This window comes from Phycomyces blakesleeanus (assembly GCF_001638985.1).
Source record: "Phycomyces blakesleeanus NRRL 1555(-) unplaced genomic scaffold PHYBLscaffold_3, whole genome shotgun sequence".
Taxonomy (NCBI): domain Eukaryota; kingdom Fungi; phylum Mucoromycota; class Mucoromycetes; order Mucorales; family Phycomycetaceae; genus Phycomyces; species Phycomyces blakesleeanus.
The window spans coordinates 693,033-713,091 of NW_017265136.1; the positions used below are offsets into that span (position 1 = coordinate 693,033).

General features: G+C 35.5%; 6 protein-coding genes across 6 annotated transcripts; all 6 read right to left on the reverse strand.

Moving 5' to 3' along the window:
• Positions 1 to 1,267: 1,267 nt before the first annotated feature.
• On the reverse strand, positions 1,268 to 1,648 carry PHYBLDRAFT_140445 (hypothetical protein; the record flags this gene model as incomplete). Its single annotated transcript, XM_018430402.1, has 1 exon — positions 1,268 to 1,648. One exon carries the CDS (start codon positions 1,646 to 1,648, stop codon positions 1,268 to 1,270), a length of 381 nt encoding a protein of 126 aa, XP_018296385.1.
• Positions 1,649 to 2,318: 670 nt separating this feature from the next.
• Positions 2,319 to 2,613, reverse strand: PHYBLDRAFT_140446 (hypothetical protein; the record flags this gene model as incomplete). The annotated part of the gene is made up of 2 exons (XM_018430403.1): positions 2,319 to 2,432; positions 2,509 to 2,613. The coding sequence occupies 2 exons, from the start codon at positions 2,611 to 2,613 to the stop codon at positions 2,319 to 2,321; spliced, it is 219 nt and encodes a 72-aa protein (XP_018296386.1).
• A 1,036-nt stretch (positions 2,614 to 3,649) lies between these two features.
• PHYBLDRAFT_69707 (hypothetical protein) lies at positions 3,650 to 4,861 on the reverse strand (the record flags this gene model as incomplete). Its single annotated transcript, XM_018442154.1, has 5 exons — positions 3,650 to 3,812; positions 3,943 to 4,028; positions 4,073 to 4,165; positions 4,451 to 4,680; positions 4,783 to 4,861. 5 exons carry the CDS (start codon positions 4,859 to 4,861, stop codon positions 3,650 to 3,652), a joined length of 651 nt encoding a protein of 216 aa, XP_018296387.1.
• A 1,256-nt stretch (positions 4,862 to 6,117) lies between these two features.
• On the reverse strand, positions 6,118 to 7,459 carry PHYBLDRAFT_107093 (hypothetical protein; the record flags this gene model as incomplete). Its single annotated transcript, XM_018427976.1, has 6 exons — positions 6,118 to 6,499; positions 6,564 to 6,717; positions 6,789 to 6,853; positions 6,934 to 7,188; positions 7,245 to 7,316; positions 7,392 to 7,459. The coding sequence occupies 6 exons, from the start codon at positions 7,457 to 7,459 to the stop codon at positions 6,118 to 6,120; spliced, it is 996 nt and encodes a 331-aa protein (XP_018296388.1).
• A 5,011-nt stretch (positions 7,460 to 12,470) lies between these two features.
• Positions 12,471 to 13,368, reverse strand: PHYBLDRAFT_69705 (hypothetical protein; the record flags this gene model as incomplete). The annotated part of the gene is made up of 3 exons (XM_018442153.1): positions 12,471 to 12,533; positions 12,729 to 12,795; positions 13,115 to 13,368. 3 exons carry the CDS (start codon positions 13,366 to 13,368, stop codon positions 12,471 to 12,473), a joined length of 384 nt encoding a protein of 127 aa, XP_018296389.1.
• Positions 13,369 to 14,100: 732 nt separating this feature from the next.
• PHYBLDRAFT_163469 (hypothetical protein) lies at positions 14,101 to 19,015 on the reverse strand (the record flags this gene model as incomplete). Its single annotated transcript, XM_018434804.1, has 18 exons — positions 14,101 to 14,153; positions 14,257 to 14,344; positions 14,427 to 14,630; positions 14,692 to 14,961; positions 15,115 to 15,258; positions 15,462 to 15,715; positions 15,785 to 15,908; positions 15,991 to 16,161; positions 16,223 to 16,397; positions 16,494 to 16,654; positions 16,724 to 16,868; positions 16,965 to 17,155; positions 17,230 to 17,379; positions 17,582 to 17,725; positions 17,789 to 17,863; positions 17,972 to 18,089; positions 18,263 to 18,426; positions 18,965 to 19,015. 18 exons carry the CDS (start codon positions 19,013 to 19,015, stop codon positions 14,101 to 14,103), a joined length of 2,682 nt encoding a protein of 893 aa, XP_018296390.1.
• Positions 19,016 to 20,059: the final 1,044 nt, after the last annotated feature.

Sequence of the window (20,059 nt, forward strand, 5' to 3'; positions counted from 1 at the left end):
GGCAGACTTTTTCTCTCTCTCTCTCTCTTTTTAAGTCATCCGGGGGTCTGCTCAGGCATTACAGCTTTCAAACTAAGTTTGACTGAAAGATGGTAACACGCCCGTTACAATGGGGTCGAAACTCATGTTAATTGAGTAGATGACCCGTTTAGAAACCTAGTTTAGTTTGATGACTCAAGATTCACAATGCAGTACGTAATGATGTTATTGTCTGAGCGCTAAGAAAAAAGAAATTGATAATAGGTGTACGTACATTGACGATATCTCATTATTGTTGCTTCTTCGTTCCGTATCGTATTTTACAATAGTGAAAATGACTTGCTCAGTTATTGGATTATACTCCATAGTAATGGATTTACGACAGACCAATAAGGCAAAATAAAGAGTGGACTTAATATACTAATATAATGATGATGGCTTTACAGTGAGCCAGTGGAAGGGTGTACGAGAGAGAAGAAGAAGACATATAGTCTAGCTAGATGTACTGAGCTTTTATTTTTATTTTATTTTGTTGCCGATCATTACCAAAGGATCAAAGGCAGTCAGCAATAGAGACAAGTAGAGTCAGCACTCGATATAGTAATAATTTAACAGGGAAAAAACATGGGTAAAATAGCCAAGCTTTAGAATCCTAGTAGTATTATGGTCGGTCAAGTAAGTGGAATTACTATACTATCATTCTTTTCAACGATTTGCTCTATTTTGGGAGATGCATTTTTAATACTGTGCGGATCCCCCATTGCTAGTTCGATTGATTTAAACCACATAAATGTAAAAATGAGGTTTCTCTATAATATGGTGCAATTTTAGTAGCTCTTGTAGTATACATACTACACTTGGGCGAAATAAAAGTCATAGGCAAAAACTGGTCTCTTCTTGCCGATAGACCTGAAAAGTTAACAATCTCCAGAACTGCTACACACCAGGTACATGTCAATTATACACTTATATAGTGTAAACCAACCAACCATTACACAACAAAGATTTGAATTACAGAGATTTTAATAGTAACAGATATAAACAATATTATTTTTGTCTCTTTAATAAATAGCACTCTTACAGTATCTACTTTTCCCATTATTGAGATACTAACCCAAAATCAATCCCGAATACCTCAAGAACAAAGATATTGTCTGTTATATAATGCACCCTTGAATAGGTATCAATGAAATGCTTCTATATGTATATGTATATAAAGATAAAACAAAAAGAAACGTATTAATATTTGTATCACAATTTTGGGTTATGTAGCGATTGTTATTTGATTTCATGTATTATTATTATTGTCATTATATATCTTTATATTGTTTTTGAAATCTTCGGTGATCTCGTACTTGCTGATAACATGTTTACTAGGCGGTTCTTTTTTATATACTAGATCCGTAAACCGAGAGTCCACAAAAGTGGATCCACAAAATTTACTGGTTCCAATGGTGACTTCTTTTAAGCCATGTATTCCAAGTAAATTTTCTTTTTCAAATATGGCAAGATCTACGGTTCCGCCACAAGCATCGCATATCATGTAAAGTCTACTTTTCTTCAGTTCAATTTCAGGAGACATATGTTCTGCACACAGAGCAGCTGTTACAGCTTCATCAACAATTAATAGACTTTCTGGTTTATTATGTCTTGTGATAAAACAAGCCATTATGACTGCCTCATAATATTCTTAGATTCTTCAGACCACATAGTTAGAACAACCATACGGTATTTGCGGTGGGAAATATCGGTACAGGTGAAGTATAAGTCAGGTACTACTTTACAGATATATTCACCCATTATTTTTTAAGTAGTCTGAAATGACTAAAAAAAAAGGCACGCACATACACAATATTATAGAATTATATCGATTTAGTTATTTTTAATATCACTTTCTTTCTCTTTCTCTTTCTCTCTTTCTCTTTAATTTAGCTTTACTCTTTAATGAATTTATATTGTACGGTAATATAGGAAGCTCCCTGACAGTTCTGTTTAACCAAAGTTTGATTCTGGTAACATAGCGTAAAGGTTCAGAATTAAATTTGACGTGTTCGTGTGCCATATCTCTGTGATAATAGTAATCTGAGGTGTTATAGAGCATTGTTGGTGGCTCATCTTTATGCAGTCTTCTATATTTTTATATATTTACACAGGTGATTAAAAAAAAAGATAATTAGAGTGTGTAGATTGTCTTTAATTCTTTTTATATGAAATGACCAATTACTTATTCTCACAATCACGTACACGTATACGTTTCTTCTCAGGACTATACTTAGGCACAAGACCATTCAGACCCAATATATTGTAGCCAGAAGTAGTAGCCCCAAAATTTAATATCATTAGTATATTTGAGCGTTCCCATATTCACGCCACTTGTGTCCTGACCGAAGTGCCAGAACTCTTGCACCTACTTCATACTGGCGGTCCGTCCGGCGTTTAACATCGAGCAACTGCTGGTGGAGAACTGAAAAGGAGTCAGCATCCATGAAGTTAGGAACATAATCATATTTGTGCGTTTGTGAGGTCTACTGGATCTAGGTCTCGACATTGACTTGAAGACCCTGTGATTGGCAATGGGCGAGTTACTCCTGGCCCACTTCTTGATTGGAGATATGCTGCGCGTGCTGCGTACATGGTCGAATGTGTGAGTTATTTGAGTGGCCTAATAAATAATTATCTCTAGGAAGACTGTGAAGCTGTGCCACAATGGCAGATCATTGTTTGGCGAGTAGTTGACGCATAGTTTTGGCTTTGTTCCTAATTTTGCGACTATGCTCTATAGACATGGCCTATAAGTTGGCCTTAAGAAGATCCTACTGAATGTGTGGTGCCATATTAGAGAGATCTAACAATGCGGTATCGAGGGAGGTAGCCATATCGTCGCAAAACTCTTGATCGGACAGGAGGAATGTATTAAACCTCCAAGCTCTAGGCCCATGCTGTGATGATCCAACCGACAATTAGATATTGATGTTAAGATGGTATGTCCATAATCCAGCAACCTATTTAACTGTAGGAGAGTCTAGCACTACCTGTAGATAGTCTGTTACAGAAATAATGTCTAGTGTTGAACCAGTTGAGCCAGTTGTAAATACTAGGAAGGGTTTGCAGTTGACAGGGGTGATGGTGACAAATCAATGGTTGGTCAACCACTGGGTCAAAACTGTGGGGAGGACCAACGACGAATTCAGCCTAATGCTGTAGTTGAAGTCTCTGAGTAGAGCATTTCTCGGTGAGGGAGATGAGTCAAAGAAGATATAATGAATGGTCTAGAAGAGAGTAGAAAAGAGGGCATTTTTTAGTGTGAGAAGATGCATACATTATGAAGAAATTGAGTGGGTACATAGGTTATGAATGTGATGAATCGTGGAAATAAGTATACAACCATCTGCGATATGAGTAGGATCAAAAGGGTCTAGTTGTGTTTTTATGTAGTAGTCAGGATCGAAGGAGACCAGGCCACAGTGGAATGACCAAGTACTTGAGTGGGCATGAAGGAGTATCGAGATGGAAGATTGCATACTTTTTGAGTCAGCGTGAGATTCTTAAATAGTGAGGATATTAAATTTATCTTGTCTTGGCGGGAAAAATGTCGACCATAGGTAGTCAGCTTTTTTGTCCAGGTCTCTGAAGTTAAGCGAGGAAATTCTGAGATGGTTAGACATATTCCCTACCATGAACCATCAGTGACAATGGTCTGGTAGGTAGCTGAAGGATTGGGAAAGATTCCTTGGTTTGGTGTGCTGTTTCGATTGCATTTCCCTTTGATGATGAGAGTGGGGTCAGTATATTTTTTCAATAATGAAGGTTTCTCCATATCTTGGGATTTTTCCCTGTGTTCTGGTAGAAGGATCAACTACCTTTTTGTCAGTTTCAGTTGGGGCACCGAGTAGCCGCTGTTGTTTTTCTATGTGGGACGCCTGGTCCTCTAGTTCATTTCTTCTTTGCACGAGAGCTTCTTACATTCCCGAATTTTCTCTGGCCAAGCGAATTAATTCGTCCGCATGTTGGCCGATCTTGTCTCCTTTTTCTGGTGAAGCAAAATGCGCCTATTCTTGAGGTTGACACTTACGACCCTTTGCAATTATCTCACCAGCAAATTAAGTCCGAATCTGATATGGCTTTTTACATACGTAGCACAGGTGAGAGCTGTTAGTTCTCTTTTCATAGTTCGCTTTCTTCTGGCCTATGGCAATAATTGCAGGTCACAGGCATGTTCTGCTACTTGGCATAAATTTAGAGTTCCCCACAAAAGTCAATATTATGTGTTAAGAGAATGAATTTAGTCCCTTCCTTTAGAGTTGTGCCCAACATAAAAAATCTTTACTATCAAACAACTGTAACTGAGGGCTTACATAGAGACCAATATGAATTACTCAGCCAAAGAGGCACATGACTTCTTGGAATTGGGGCTCTAATTTGTCAGCTCCTTGGAGTGGTAACTTATCTAAATGTGCGCGAAGGATGTTACTATCCCCACTAAAGGAAGGGGCAGCCAAAAGGTTCTGTGTCTAATGAAAACTCCCTTGTAATATGCTCTTGGAATATCTTCGATGGAATCAAATGAAATGATTTCTATGTTTCTATCTTTACGATCTTGCTCTATTGCTTCTACAACAGTAGGGTATTGATCCTTAAGTGCCTGAAAGAATAGGGCAGCTTTTAAACCACTGTTTGTAATGTCAAAAACAACAGCATTGTCTTCATTTTAAGATATCCACATTTGGTTTGCCTTTTGTTGAGCTAGATCTGCTTTTGCAGAGGTATCATAAAAAATAGCCATAGGTTTTCAACGAGCTATACGTCCCAACTTTCCAAAAATTAGAACGATTTTGGCGGATTGTGGCAATGTCGACAATGAGATTTCAGGTGGTGAAGTCATAGCTGGATGGGCAGACGAGCCATTAGGGCTATTATGAGGTGGGGTTCATAGATTTTTGGTCGTACTATGCGTAGGCTCGGATGGATTTTGTCATCCAGTTGTTATTTTCATTTTAGCTGTTGACCTTGAAACAGTATATGAAATTGATTTATGCAGGGTCTATGTTTTAAGATCTTGTGTATTTTATATTATACACTTAAACCTGATAAGTGAAAGCTTCAATAAAAAGCACTAAACAATTGTCTTACCATACCTGAGGGAAAAATCTGAAATTATGATAAAGAAAGAAGACAAAGAAATAAATAAAAGGTTAAAGGGTCTTCTCTAAGAAAGGCCTTATCCTAACGAGTGTCATGGCTGCTATCACTTTAGGAAGAAAATGTCACTCATCCATAACATAGGTCTATCAATCCCTCTAGTATGGCTTAGTTACTATCTTCACTCCGAAATCACAAACTGTCAATTGCTTTTTCACACATTTGTAAATATCTTTTCAGAAAATTTCCCAATTTTATGTCGTATATAACGTAGTTTCTCTTGAGTTCGTTATGACTAGGGTTGCGGTATATTCTCTCCAAGGCGGGCCTGTATTTTTTAAAAAAGAGTATATGTTAATAGCTATATATATATGGCTTTTTGTGGTATTCAGATAGATAAAGTCATATAGGTATCAACCATATAACATCTTTTTAAGGAATATATACAAAGTAAGAAGTTAATACACAATGCATTATTCGAATTACATATTATTAATACAGTTAAATACATATCTACGAGACATCTCATTAATTAAAAGTATATATAATCCTTAAAATGACATTCTAGTAAATCAGTAATGCAAAGCCGTTAACGCAGAATTTATTTTTTGTAATTCTTTTACTTCTATCAGTTTTTTATATATTTTAAGCTACTTTAAGATTCTTTATTGTTCTTTGTTTCTTTTTTAATAAAGTTCTAGGTATAAATCAACTCAATTATTGGTAGTAAAGTACAATTACAGTACAGAATTCCCATCTCTTTCTCAGAGTGTTAAATCAATACAAGTCCTATACTTCTGTATTTTATTTCCTTCCGTCTAAATCTTTACATTCTGAACTTCTTTAAGCGCTTTGTATTACATAATATTGGTCCGCTATAATTAAATAGTGTGGTTCTTTTTGAATTTTTCTTCTATCTCATGGGCAAAACAATTTATATAGAAGTAAATTGATATTTATTTATTCAAGACAAATATTTGTATTTATTACAAGATGATACTAAAAATCTATAGCTGCAAGGTAGGGAGCAGAATAACGTTCTCCCACGGAGCTGCTACTGTCAACTAAACGTCTCATCTCGGCCAACTCTTCTTTTGACAGCACAATGTCTCCACTCTTGAAATTTTCCTCAAGATACTTGATTTTTTTAGTGCCAGGAATGACAATAAATTCGGGACCTTGAGCAAGAATCCATGCCAGCACATATTGACTGGGAGCAACTCCCTTCTTAGTAGCAAGTGCATTGATATCATCAACAAGCTTTAGGTTTTTACCAAAGTTTTCAGGAGAGAAGCGAGGAACATTGTGTCTAAAGTCATCCGCACCAAAGTCATCGGGGCTTTTGATGGCACCGGTCAAGAAACCACGACCAAGAGGAGAACTGGGATTCGGATTACAATTAAATCTTAATTATATATTTTTTATCTTTGTTTTTTTTTACTTACTAGGCAACAATAGAAATTCCTAATTCACGAGCAGTATCAAGCAAACCATTAGTCTCAATATCCAAGGTCCAAGGTGAGTATTCGGTTTGAACTGCAGCAATTGGGTGCACCTTGTGGGCACGACGAAGGGTTGATGCAGAGCACTCAGATAGACCTGATTATTATCAAAAAGTATATGAGATACTGAAGTATATTTTTACATCTATTGTGCTGGAAATCACTTACCAAGGAAACGAACACGGCCTTCCTTGACAAGTTCAGCCATTGCTCCGACAGTCTCTTCGATAGGACTTAAGAATATGTTAGTCGAGTTTAATCCATACAATGGTAAACAGTAAACAGTAAACAATGAAAGGAAGAGACGACTCACGTATTAGGATCAACACGATGCTGGTAATACAGATCGACGACATCGACACCGAGTCTCTTTTGACTTTTGTTGAATGCTTCGCGGACATATTCACGTGTGCCACATACATGAGAAAATGTTCCATCCTCAGTGCGAACTTGACCAAACTTTGTAGCCAAGAAAACCTTGTCTCTCTGGGTCTTCAATACAGTAGATAGCAGACGCTCATTTTTAGAGTTGATTCCGTAAATATCAGAAGTATCCCAAAATGTCGATCTGTATAAACACACGAATAAGCTTCAATAAATACATATATATGTGTGTATACATACCCTATTTCGATTGAACGCTCGAGTGTCTTGACATTCTCTTCATCGTTTGTAGGGCCATAAAACTCACTCATTCTATAGTTGTAATGTTAGAATACTTTATATTATGTTTGGCTTGAGGTAGTGCTTAAGTTTATATGTAACATTTACCCCATACAACCAAGTCCAACAGCAGACACCAATACACCAGTCTTTCCGAGTTCTCTGAGATTAGCCATTTTGTATTGTTTGATTTGTAGTAATATCTTTGTAGAGTGAAAAGACGATATTGGCAATCGAAATGGCCTATCAATTAATCAATTTATACTTTTTTTTTCTGTAGCCAGCTTCATGTCACAATCTTTAAGGTTCAAACGTTCAAATGTCCAAATAATTGTATTATTAATCATGTAAAATTGTCTTGACAACAAAAGAGTTTAGGTTAAATAATAAAGTCTTTAGTATATAGTCTTCTTGAGGGTAAATTTTATATGGTTAATGAAAAAGGCTGGATTATTGCTGAGAGTGAAACAATGCCCTAGTTATTCTTTTATTCTTCTCTTTTAGTTTTACTAAAATTGGAGAAAGCATACGCAACGCTTTTGCCTGCAATAGAGCCCCGTTATCTATAAAAAGAAATAAAGGTTAAATTAATACCGGGATTACTAAGAGCTTGTTTGGCTTTAAGGTCTTCGCCAGCGTACTCTGTGTATTACGTGAAAACGCTAGGGTTGGTTTAATGGACAGATATAGATTTTTTTCACTATTAATATGGTAATGATGTAACAATAAAAGTACCAATTGAGTATTCATCTGATCAAACCTTATAATTAAATTGAACCAAAGACATATAATAAACCGAGTTGGTTCAATTCGCGGAGAGGTGATAAAGTAATACAAAAAGTAAAAGACACCAAATTCGGCTTCTAAAATAACTGGAGGTATACTGTAAGAGTGCTATTTATTAAAGAGACAAAAATAATATTGTTTATATCTGTTACTATTAAAATCTCTGTAATTCAAATCTTTGTTGTGTAATGGTTGGTTGGTTTACACTATATAAGTGTATAATTGACATGTACCTGGTGTGTAGCAGTTCTGGAGATTGTTAACTTTTCAGGTCTATCGGCAAGAAGAGACCAGTTTTTGCCTATGACTTTTATTTCGCCCAAGTGTAGTATGTATACTACAAGAGCTACTAAAATTGCACCATATTATAGAGAAACCTCATTTTTACATTTATGTGGTTTAAATCAATCGAACTAGCAATGGGGGATCCGCACAGTATTAAAAATGCATCTCCCAAAATAGAGCAAATCGTTGAAAAGAATGATAGTATAGTAATTCCACTTACTTGACCGACCATAATACTACTAGGATTCTAAAGCTTGGCTATTTTACCCATGTTTTTTCCCTGTTAAATTATTACTATATCGAGTGCTGACTCTACTTGTCTCTATTGCTGACTGCCTTTGATCCTTTGGTAATGATCGGCAACAAAATAAAATAAAAATAAAAGCTCAGTACATCTAGCTAGACTATATGTCTTCTTCTTCTCTCTCGTACACCCTTCCACTGGCTCACTGTAAAGCCATCATCATTATATTAGTATATTAAGTCCACTCTTTATTTTGCCTTATTGGTCTGTCGTAAATCCATTACTATGGAGTATAATCCAATAACTGAGCAAGTCATTTTCACTATTGTAAAATACGATACGGAACGAAGAAGCAACAATAATGAGATATCGTCAATGTACGTACACCTATTATCAATTTCTTTTTTCTTAGCGCTCAGACAATAACATCATTACGTACTGCATTGTGAATCTTGAGTCATCAAACTAAACTAGGTTTCTAAACTGGTCATCTACTCAATTAACATGAGTTTCGACCCCATTGTAACGGGCGTTGTTACCATCTTTCAGTCAAACTTAGTTTGAAAGCTGTAATGCCTGAGCATACCACCGGATGACTTAAAAAGAGAGAGAGAGAGAGAAAAAGTCTGTTACTGTTCGCTTTACAAATGATAATATTCTTTAATGCTAATCTCAGATGATTGTCGGATGTACATGGATTCTTTTGTACAATCTTCACATGTTATGCTTTTGGGCTACGGCCTCTCACAGACTTTTAGGGAGGTTTCTTTTTTATTTGGTTTTGTAATAATAATAGTAATAATAATGATAAAAAATAAGCAATATAAATATAATAGCGTCTCCAGCAGTCGCTTTTATCTCGACTTTTATCCTGTATTTAGACTTTTAGCTAAAAGTCATGTTCCCAGAATTCATTTTATTTTATCTAATTAGAAAAAAACAGGATGGAGTTAGAGATCATGTCATGCAACTTATAACTTTCGCCACGTATTCCCTAACTTACTTGTTTCTCAATAAAATAAAATATAAGGCCTATACTACTTGGTAATTGTGTACGGCACACAATTAACAGTAAGGAAAAGTCATATAGAACTTAACATAGGCCAATGGGGTCACCCTCTGAGAGGAAGGGGGGAGCAAAGCTCCTAGTCTAATTAGAAAAAACAGGATGAAGTTAGAGATCATGTCATACAACTTATAAATTTTGTCACGTATTATCTAACTTACTTGTTTCTCAATAAAATAAAATATGAAGCCTATACTACTTGGTAATTGTGTGCCGTACACAATTGACAGTAGAGAAAAGTTATATAAAACTTCATAGGCCAATGACCCCTTCCCCCGAGGGGAGGGGGGAGCAAAGCTCCTAATATATATAATAACACATTTTGGTTAAAATATATAAGAGTTGATTTTTTTTTACTATGACTATAACTAATTCTAACTCTAGCTATAACTCTTATTCTAACACTAGCTATAACTCTTATTCTAACACTAGCTATGACTCTTATTCTAACACTAGCTATGGCTCTAATTCTAACACTAGCTATGACTCTAATTCTAACACTAGCTATGACTCTAATTCTAACGCTAGCTATGACTCTAATTCTAACACTAGCTATGACTCTAATTCTAACACTAGCTATGACTCTAATTCTAACACTAGCTATGACTCTAATTCTAACACTAGCTATGACTCTAATTCTAACACTAGCTATGACTCTGATCCGGATTTTGCTAGTAAAGTTAGTTGTTAGTAATGTTAGTTGTTCATAATGTTATTTGTTCAAAAAGTTAATTGTTTGTAGTTAGTTGTGAGTAAGGTTAGTTCCCGTTGCTTGTTAGTTCCCGTTGCTTGTTAGTATGTTAGTCTGTTAGTCTGTTGCTTCCTGTTGCTATAAAAAGAAATATATATATATGTAAGTTGCTTCTGCCGGGTTGCCCGGGGATTACTCTTCTTGTTACCATTAGAAGAGCAACCCCCGGACTACGGTTGTTCTACTTAGGCTCGGAAATGGCAGCCGCCGTAGCGTCTTTCGGCTAGACACATTTTTGCCTTTGGCTCTGCCTCTGCCTCTGGCTTTGTTGTTGTTGTTGTTGTTGTTGTTGTCACTGCTGCTTCCAATGCTCTTCTTCTAGCCGCAAGCACTTCTACTGCTCTTCTTCTAGCCGCGAGTGTCATTGCCTTTGTTTGTCTTCTGGGTGCGAGCGTTTCTGCTTGATCTTGCACTGCTTCTGCTACTTCTGCTACTTCTGCTACTTCTGCTACTTCTGCTACTTCTTCTTCTTCTTCTTCTTCTTCTTCTTCTTCTTCTTCTTCTTCTTCTTCTTCTTCTTCTTCTTCTTCTTCTTCTTCTTCTTCTTCTTCTTCTTCTTCTTCTTCTTCTTCTTCTTCTTCTTCTTCTTCTTCTTCTTCTTCTTCTTCTTCTTCTTCTTCTTCTTCTTCTTCTTCTTCTTCTTCTTCTTCTTCTTCTTCTTCTTCTTCTTCTTCTTCTTCTTCTTCTTCTTCTTCTTCTTCTTCATCATCTTCATCTTCATCTTCATCTTCTTCTTCTGCTACTTCTGCTACTTCTGCTACTTCTGCTACTTCTGCTACTTCTGCTACTTCTTCCTCTGCTACTTCTTCTACTTCTTCTGCTTCTTCTTCATATTCTTCATACTCCTCATATTCACCTTCGTTGTCATCGCCATCATATTCACCTTCATTGTCATCCTCATCATCTTCTTCGTCATCATCATCTTCTTCTTCTTCTTCTTCTTCTTCTTCTTCTTCACTTTCTTCTTCTCCTATCTCTACGTCTTCTCCTTCTTTCACAGCTTGTGTATACGCCATTGCGAGCGCTTTTCTTTTACAGAAGGCTTCAACTTCTGGCATCACGACATTTGGCTTGAGCTCAGAGAGTGGTGTCTGAAAACGCTCAGCTCGAGTTATGCCTTGTTCTTGGGCCTTGATAAAAGCTTTGCCCTCGAACCACAATTTCTTTCTTTTGATAAGATGCTCAAGGGCAGGCCAAGAGCCATCTACATTTGCTGGTTGCGGCTCAAACTCCTCCTCTTGGAGTTGCCGCTTAACCCCCCTAGGAAGATCTGATAATATATAGAAATTATTGGTATTAATATTGTATCGCTTATCTATTATTATATAAAGACAAAACTTACCAAGCTCCATTGCCGTTCCTTCTTTGAGTGCAATAATGTAGTTAGATTCTTCTGGGGCAGGAATACCCGCCAGCTTCATCAGAATTCGGTCCCTCAGAGGCTTGGGAACCGGCTTGCTAATGGCCTTTTGACCAAACACAAGAGAGCTGTTGCTGGACTTTCTAATGCATTTGCATTTGCTGCTGCATTTTCTGTTGTTTTTATTGTTGTTGTTGTTGTTGTTGTTGTTGTTGTCGCTGCTGCTGCTGCTGGTGTTGCTGTACATTGGAGTAAACTAATGAAAAAGCGCAAAGAAAAATAATACCGTGAGCGTGTTTCTTTTTTTTAAACGCGTTATAGTCTTTGGGCCACACATTTTGTAACGCCATCCTTTTTTTTATTTTGACATGAGCCAATCATTTGCAATTTTGAATACACGTGTCTGCAACAGAGTACATGAGTGGGGGGAAGTTACTAGTAAGACTTTGTTGTTAGGAAGAGTTTTTGAGCTGTGTAGTGTCTAGAGTTGGATTACTGACCTCTCCTACTGCCAACTATTTACCTTTTTATTTTTCTCTCTCCTTCTATCACTTTCAATCTCCTAATATCGCTGCTTTTCTCTTTCAAATGGCGATGGTCGCCAAATACACCCGGCGTCTCAAGTTCCCAAAATCAAGATATATAACAAAGAATCGTGATTGCTTGAGTACCTCCTTGAGTAAATTTATTCAGGTTCAAGGTACATACATAGAAACAGTTTGTGCAAATGCATTCCATTCAAGCAAACCAACTATGGGCTTTAAATTTTGATATATATAAAGTATATAGCTAAGACTCACTAACTGTCTAATAATAATAATAATATATCCTTTCTCAAAAGCACCATTGATACTTTCCTTCTTCTTTTTTTGTCGGTATTATTTCTTGATTGAGTCGCCGGTATTTACAGGACGGCTATTTAAAATACATTATGCAGTTTGTGATATACATACCTTAGATATTCGGGATTGTTTATGGGTTAGTATCTCAATAATGGGAAAAGTAGATACTGTGAGAGTGCTATTTATTAAAGAGACAAAATAATATTGTTTATATCTGCTAGTATTCAAATCCCTGTAATTCAAATCCCTGTTGTCTAATGGTTGGTTTACACTGTATGAGTATGTAGTGTATGTGTGCCTGGTGTGTAACAGTTCCGGAGATTGTTGACTTGCCAGGTTCATTAGCAAGAAGGAACCAGTGTTTGGTTGTGGGGTCTGTTCTTCACTCAATTGTGGTGTGTATACCACATCACCCTCTTCCAGGTCGAGTAATCATGTTGAGAGAGTTGAATTACTTTAAAATGAGGGGACCATGTTAGTTTCTTGGGCATTAGTACCTGGCACTAGCATAGTGAACATTATCGTGTTGTACGGAAGCACATAGAGCGTTCACTAAGGAGGAAAATGGTGATTTGGCAAGAAATCGCCAGTTGAACCACAATTTTGTCCCGTATTGAAAATCAATATACTTCTTTGAATCCATATTTCCCTTTATAATATTTAAACATTTGACACTTTCCAATGAACATGTTCTTTTACCCGTTGCAGCCGCTCCTTCCGATCGATCACAAAAATCTTTGACTAAAATCATCTCAAAAAAAGGTGTACCAAAAATATGTAGAAAAGTTCAGAAGGCTTTGACTGACATAGGTTTAGACAGCGCTTTACAAATAGTAGTTAATGGTACTATTCCACTTAGGATAATATTAAGGAGGATTATTATTATTTCTCTCATTTGGGATAGGTTTTTTTTTTTTTTTTTTTTTTTTACTATTCTGTGAATTTCGGCTGTTGTATTTTTATGTAAATTTGAAATTTACGAATGAAATAAAGAGCTTATTATTATTACCCAAAGAAAATAATCTGGTGTTAAATGAAGTTGCGACCGCATTTTGATTTATGTCACAAACGACTGATTTGATACGAATATTTTGTATGAAGCGGTTGTATAAAAAAAGTTAAATAGATATAGATATAAATTGAAACAATGATGGAAAGGATAGGATATGGTGGACGAAACTAGGAAAGCCTACAAGTTCCGTGTCAAAGGCAATGCAGAAGTGTAGTTTTATTTTTGCCCTTATAATGTACATACATATATGCATATATTGTTTTGGTTGTAAGGAAAATAAATACGATGAAGGCGAAAAAGAAAATGGGAGAGCAAGAAGAAGATGAATAGTAGTAATAGTAATAATAGTAATAATAATAAAATGATGACAGCAAAAGAAAGTAAAAGAACAAGAAGGAGGAGGAAAGTATTTTTTTTAAAAAAAAAAAAGAATTATAAAGAAAAAAAGCTTGTTTACAGTACGAGTTAACCTTAATTTTTAGGAACACCTTGATTAAATTCCATCAATAAGTCGAGAAATTCGTCTGTTTTAGTTTGTTTTATCATATACAAAAAGACAAAATAAGAGTGATTAGAATATATAGCGACAGAATAAGCAGAATAACTTTACGTACACAATTATATTACTGTAAACAAGCTCCCCAAGCATATCGTTATCAGCCATTCCAGTAAATCTAAATAGAATTCGAGCATATCTATCACAGTTGCGTATGTTCTATTTTTTTATAGTAATAATATAGAAAGCTCAAGGTTAATAAAAGCATAAATTCCTTCCTCATTCGTACAAATATACTAACCTCATGTTCGGCATCATAATCTCTGCTGCCGTCTTTATGTGTGCATTTACAATCGTGTAATCTCTCGAGTGCGTCTACCAAAATCCTCACAATTTTTGGTATACACTTTACAATCACTTTATCTCCTGACTTCAATTGACGTAATGTCTGGCACACATTGTCATTCTCATCGTGTAAAGGCACTACATTCAACCGAAGCATATACTAAACAAATACCTTCTACATTAATACACCCATATGTACAATATAAAGTGATTGTAATTACCTGGATTGCATCGTCATAACGTCCACTCTCATATAATTCTCGGAAATGGAGGATGTTGAGGAGGGTATCGACAGTGTATGTTTTGGACAATGGAATATTACATTTGATATTTGGAGTTCTCTTGTATCTTGTCAACAACTCCCTCGAGAATTTGACTAATTCATCGTTCCATTTTTTGTCTTCAGGATTCAATCTTGGTGGGTCAAGAATAGGTAGATTAATTGAACTTTCTAATTGGTTGATCAATATATTGGTTGCTTCGTTGTAGTCCTACCAGAAATTCCAATAAATTCAAGAAATGTCAATAATAATGCATATACATACACACATACATACATATATATATATATATATATATATATGTGTGTGTGTGTGTGTATGCTTGACAATTTAAGTTCCCATACTTTTCTCTTCATAACTTACCGAGCCAACTTCACATATTTTAACTGCATCTGTGTATAGTCCTGCTTCGATACAACTTCGGACTAAAGGAATATAAATATAATTCACCATATCTGCTTCGGTTGTGATGCCCAAAAGAGCCTTGTAAGTATCCACTAGTCCGGGCTATGTAATTTCACATAATTGAGTTTTGAAAGTTGAATATTTATATATATAACAGATAATAGACAACAGGGTCAGTATCAGGACCAGGGTCAGGATTAGGGACAAATTAAAAGTTTAAAGTAAAAAAAAATAGACAGAGGAAAGGGAGTAGAAAAATGATAACAATATATATTAATAAATCTAGATTGATTGATTGCCCATACCTTGCGGCCACCATAATCAGTAGCCTCGCCAAGGAATTCCTTGAAAGACTTTGTAAAAAGCACGAGCCTGCGTATGTATTCTCGTGCTTTCTCCACCATTGAATTATTTGGAAATCCGTGATGTGGAGTAAAGAGGCTCAACAACAGAATGTAATTCAATATGCATTTTGTGTTCTCGAAAACGTAAACCTTGGTGTAGCGGTACACAAGCTGGTCAAAGTTAATTTCAGGAATATTTTTTGCGGATATAGCAACTATATGTATATAGATAAGTATTTATTGTTATTCATTATTTCGGTAATATGAAGCTACACAAAGCTTACAGATATTGTCGTCGGTTTGGATTGGTTTGGTATAAATTCGCAACAATCCGTAGTAGGCACAAGCGATCGCAAGATGAACAGCGTCTAAGCGGGTTGCTTCTTGCTGATAAAGGTGGCTAACAGCCTGAAATGGAATTTTAGTGGTAAGTTTATATATATGAAAACAAAAGTCCTAAACATTTCATTATGTAGATGTGTGGTCTTACCCGCTCAAATTGTAAAGAGGATATAAGGACTATAGCATAATCCCAAGGATTGGCCCCGTTTGCACTAAAAGTACTTGGCCCTGAAGCCACGATACGTTTCTGTAGATCTTCAAGAGTATACTTACCATGGCCATATTCAATTTCAGGTATGTTTTCGCGAACAAGCGAAAGCTAAAAAATATATAAGCCAAGATAAGTACACACACACACAAAAAGAAGAAAAAAGTTTTACCTGGAACCACATAAAGTCTTCCAACGTGTTTATTGCCCCATTGACATGATCTTCGTAAATATCGCACCGACCAAGTAGTTTGTACAAGGCTAGTTTGTAAGGATCCACTGAATTGCCGTTGTTTTTTAAAAGCATATGCTCATACTCGATTTCTTTTCGAGTAGCTTGACTTAATCTTAAAATGTTTACATATATATATGTGTATGCGTGTAATTGATAAATATTTGCTTTCTCTCTCACACACTTTTAATATATATGGGTGTGCACTTACAAGTGGTGTGGATTCTCCACATATTCTTCAAGGTATTTCATAAACTTCTTATCTTGTGGATACTTTTCAGCTATCTCTGTTACATATACAAGCGCATTCTTGAAATGACCACTGCGTATGAGAAAATATATATAAACCCACTTTGGAAAGTCTTCGGCCAACTTGAAAATAGACCAAACCATCATTTAAGTAAGTAAAAATATACTCTTTTGCCACCTCCTTTCCTTTACCTCCAAGTTTTGGATGTTCCATTGATCATCCGTCTTGAACTGAATTTTTATAAATGCTTTTAGACGATGACCAAATTCGGGATTTCCACCGACATTGGCTGTCAATATTCTTTTCAATAAAAACATATCAACAAACCGAACAAACCTAAGTTCAGATAAGAGTAAAAGGAAATGTACGTTAATAATATACTTTTGTATGTGCGAATAAGTGAGAGAAAGAGAGTAAGAGAGCGTTACATACTGGCGTTCAAACCATTGCCTGGCCAAGTTTGTCAAATGATGGCTTAATTCAATAGATTCAGGAGTATTGGGGAGTTTGGACAAGTAAGCCTTCATGTAGTTTCCTTCACGTCGACCTTCGCTTATATCATTTCCTTCGCCAGCCAACCAGGCCAAAAGGTTCCAGACATTATGTGGTTCGGTACCAACCATCTAGTAATAATAATGTGTGTGTTAATCAATGTCTTTCTTTCTCTCTCTCTCTCTCTCTTTCGCACAATAACTACCTTGTTATTTTCACAGTCTACTTCTGCTAACTTTTCGAAACCAGCAATAACATTGAAATCTTTGTTTTGCAATCTTTGGCCGTTTAATGACTGTACCACGTTGGCATAAGAGAGTACCCGCTTTTTTATAGGATTTTCCTTTGTATACATCTTTTACATACGTTAGCACCGAAAAGAAAAGAAAAGGAAATAAGCACCCAAAACGTCACCAATCAATCAATCAATCAATCAATCAATTATTCAAGTAATTATCAGTGACTATGGACCTACACCACTTTTATATAAACTCCCACTCACTCACTCACTCACACAAGCGTATATACATTTGACCCTTGTGATATTTGAACTATACCTCTGATGCATATTCCATTGGATGGTCAGGATTATTTCCACCTAAGATACGGTCTCGTTCTTCAGCGATTCTATTATCCATTTCAATATTGTTCCGATATTCCTTCATAGCTTTATTTCTTATTTCTTCAAAATCGGAAATGGTCTATATAGTATCAATATAATTAAATATAAATATACAATGCATAAGTGCAAAAAAAAGGATAACACAAAATCTTGCCTTTTTCTGGACTGATTCAATAGTCTCAATTATCATCTTGTCTCTGTGTTCTTGAAGATGTCCCTACAGCAATAATAATAATAATATAACATTATTGGTATTAGAATTGATCGATGAATTTTTGTCTTTTATGTGTAAATATATATTATATCTGCTTAGAAAACCCCTAACCTCCACATCCGTAATGTTCAAATAACGCGATGGTCCTTCCGAGTCGTTTATTTTAATATTGCCAAATACGTCAAAATTTTCAACTGGTGGAAATCCTAACTTTGCGAAAAAGGCGCGTCTACAATAAATAAATGTATAAATGAATTGACATTGACAATGAGATTACAAAAATAATAAAAAAAATAAAAAGATTAATCAAGAGATGTCTAATTGTTGAATAAATTGGGATCGAAAATATAATCATCTTTTATTCTTCTTTCTTCGTATATACAGGTTTCCTTAATGACTCACCCCTTTGCAATGGACTCTTCGTCAACTGGTATGGTCTTCTCCAGATCCTTTGTCTCCTTAATGACCTGACTAAAGCTACGTTGAAGGATTTCTTGTGGGTTCCTTCGTGACGGATTGGCGAGTAATTTCGAAGCTTCATATAAGTTAGCGAACGTTTGTTCCATCTTCAATAGCAGTAATAGAGAAACAAAAACAAAAAAAAAGTAGACAAATAATATGTGTCTGTGTGTATATGTGTGTGTCTGTGTGTATATGTGTGTGTATGTGTGTCTGTGTATGTCTGTGTATGCTTGTGGGTGTGTGTGTGCTTGTGTGTGCTAATGGGTGCTTGTGGGTGTGTGTGAAATGAATAGTTTTGTAAGTCACGACAGGACGCGATTTTTTTTTCGGTTTGATATTTTTTGAAGCTAGAGGTGTAATGCTGTCCGGGTCGGCCATTTATTCAGTTCGGCCTAGATTAAAGGGACATACCCAGGAATCTCGCACATCCACCATTCAGAATATAATACCACCTTAACGCTTATGCTTATGTTAACCTTGTAAACATCATTTTTTGTCAAGTCTATTATTCCCCCAAAAGACATAAGTTGCTCTGGTCATTTAGTATTGTTAGAGAATTATAGAGAAACACTACTGTTATTATCTTTTATTGTATCGTTGTGGCTACTCCTATCTTGTCTTATCCCCAACGCCTTTTTTTACTTGTATGCATTCCTGCCCTTCCACTTGGTAAACCGTTAGAGCACACCACATATTATACCAAAAGATCATCTTGCCTCCTGCAACATCATGAAAGGGACAACTCAGGGCACATTTGAGAAATATAAACTTCACGGACTTTCTTGTGTTTAAATTACCCAAACTTTTCTTTTTATTTTCTCTTTTGAATTAGAACATTTTCAGAGCAATTCATGCTAAATTGCCCACAATAATTTGTGACAATTTTAATCAAGACGACTCTGGTATATGAATTTGTTCTGGTGAGCAAAATAGTGTATTTATTTCTTTCTTCCTCCAAAAACCCATAGATTACTGAAGCTAATAACATATGCACATATTATTATAGTATCACTCATCTGCTAATTGAGTACAAGTAAAATATTTTTATTTTCTCTTCTTTTCTTAAAATTAATATACAAAGTGGACCACTTTCAACTGTTCAATAAAAAATAATATAGTGGTAAGGAAACATTAATTAAGGAATGCTTAATTTCACTGTCTGTATACAGTGCTTGCAAGTTTCTTTCAATTTCTCTAGTATAACCATAGTGCTAAATGGATATACTTGGTTTGATACAGTACCAATAGAGAAGTAAATTCGTGCCTTATACAGATTTGTATTTTATTTAAAACATATCATTTAAAGGCTATAAAATATAATAGAAGCTTCATAAAAATACATATACACTTAATCTAAATCTTATACCTGGAAAAGAACCATCTATGATTGATACTTTATTTATTCTTTCTTGCAATGAATCGGTAGGCTTAATGAATTAGCTATTCTCATAAAGTAAACCAAAAATAATGCTTACACACCTCATTTGAAAGTAATAAAGGCGTCTGTAAGTTGGTTCTACCTATAAATAAAAGAAATACTTGTATACATCAAATATCATAGCAACCATTTTCTTTTTTTCTTTTATATAGAATAGAGAAATACCAAAGAAGCGCCTTTTTATTTAAAAGATGACTTCTTTGAAGTCCCCAAAAGTGCTATAATTTTATTCGGAGACATATATTCCGATGTTGGCTTTAAATTATACTCATTTTTGAAGTCCAGAAGTTGCTTTAAGT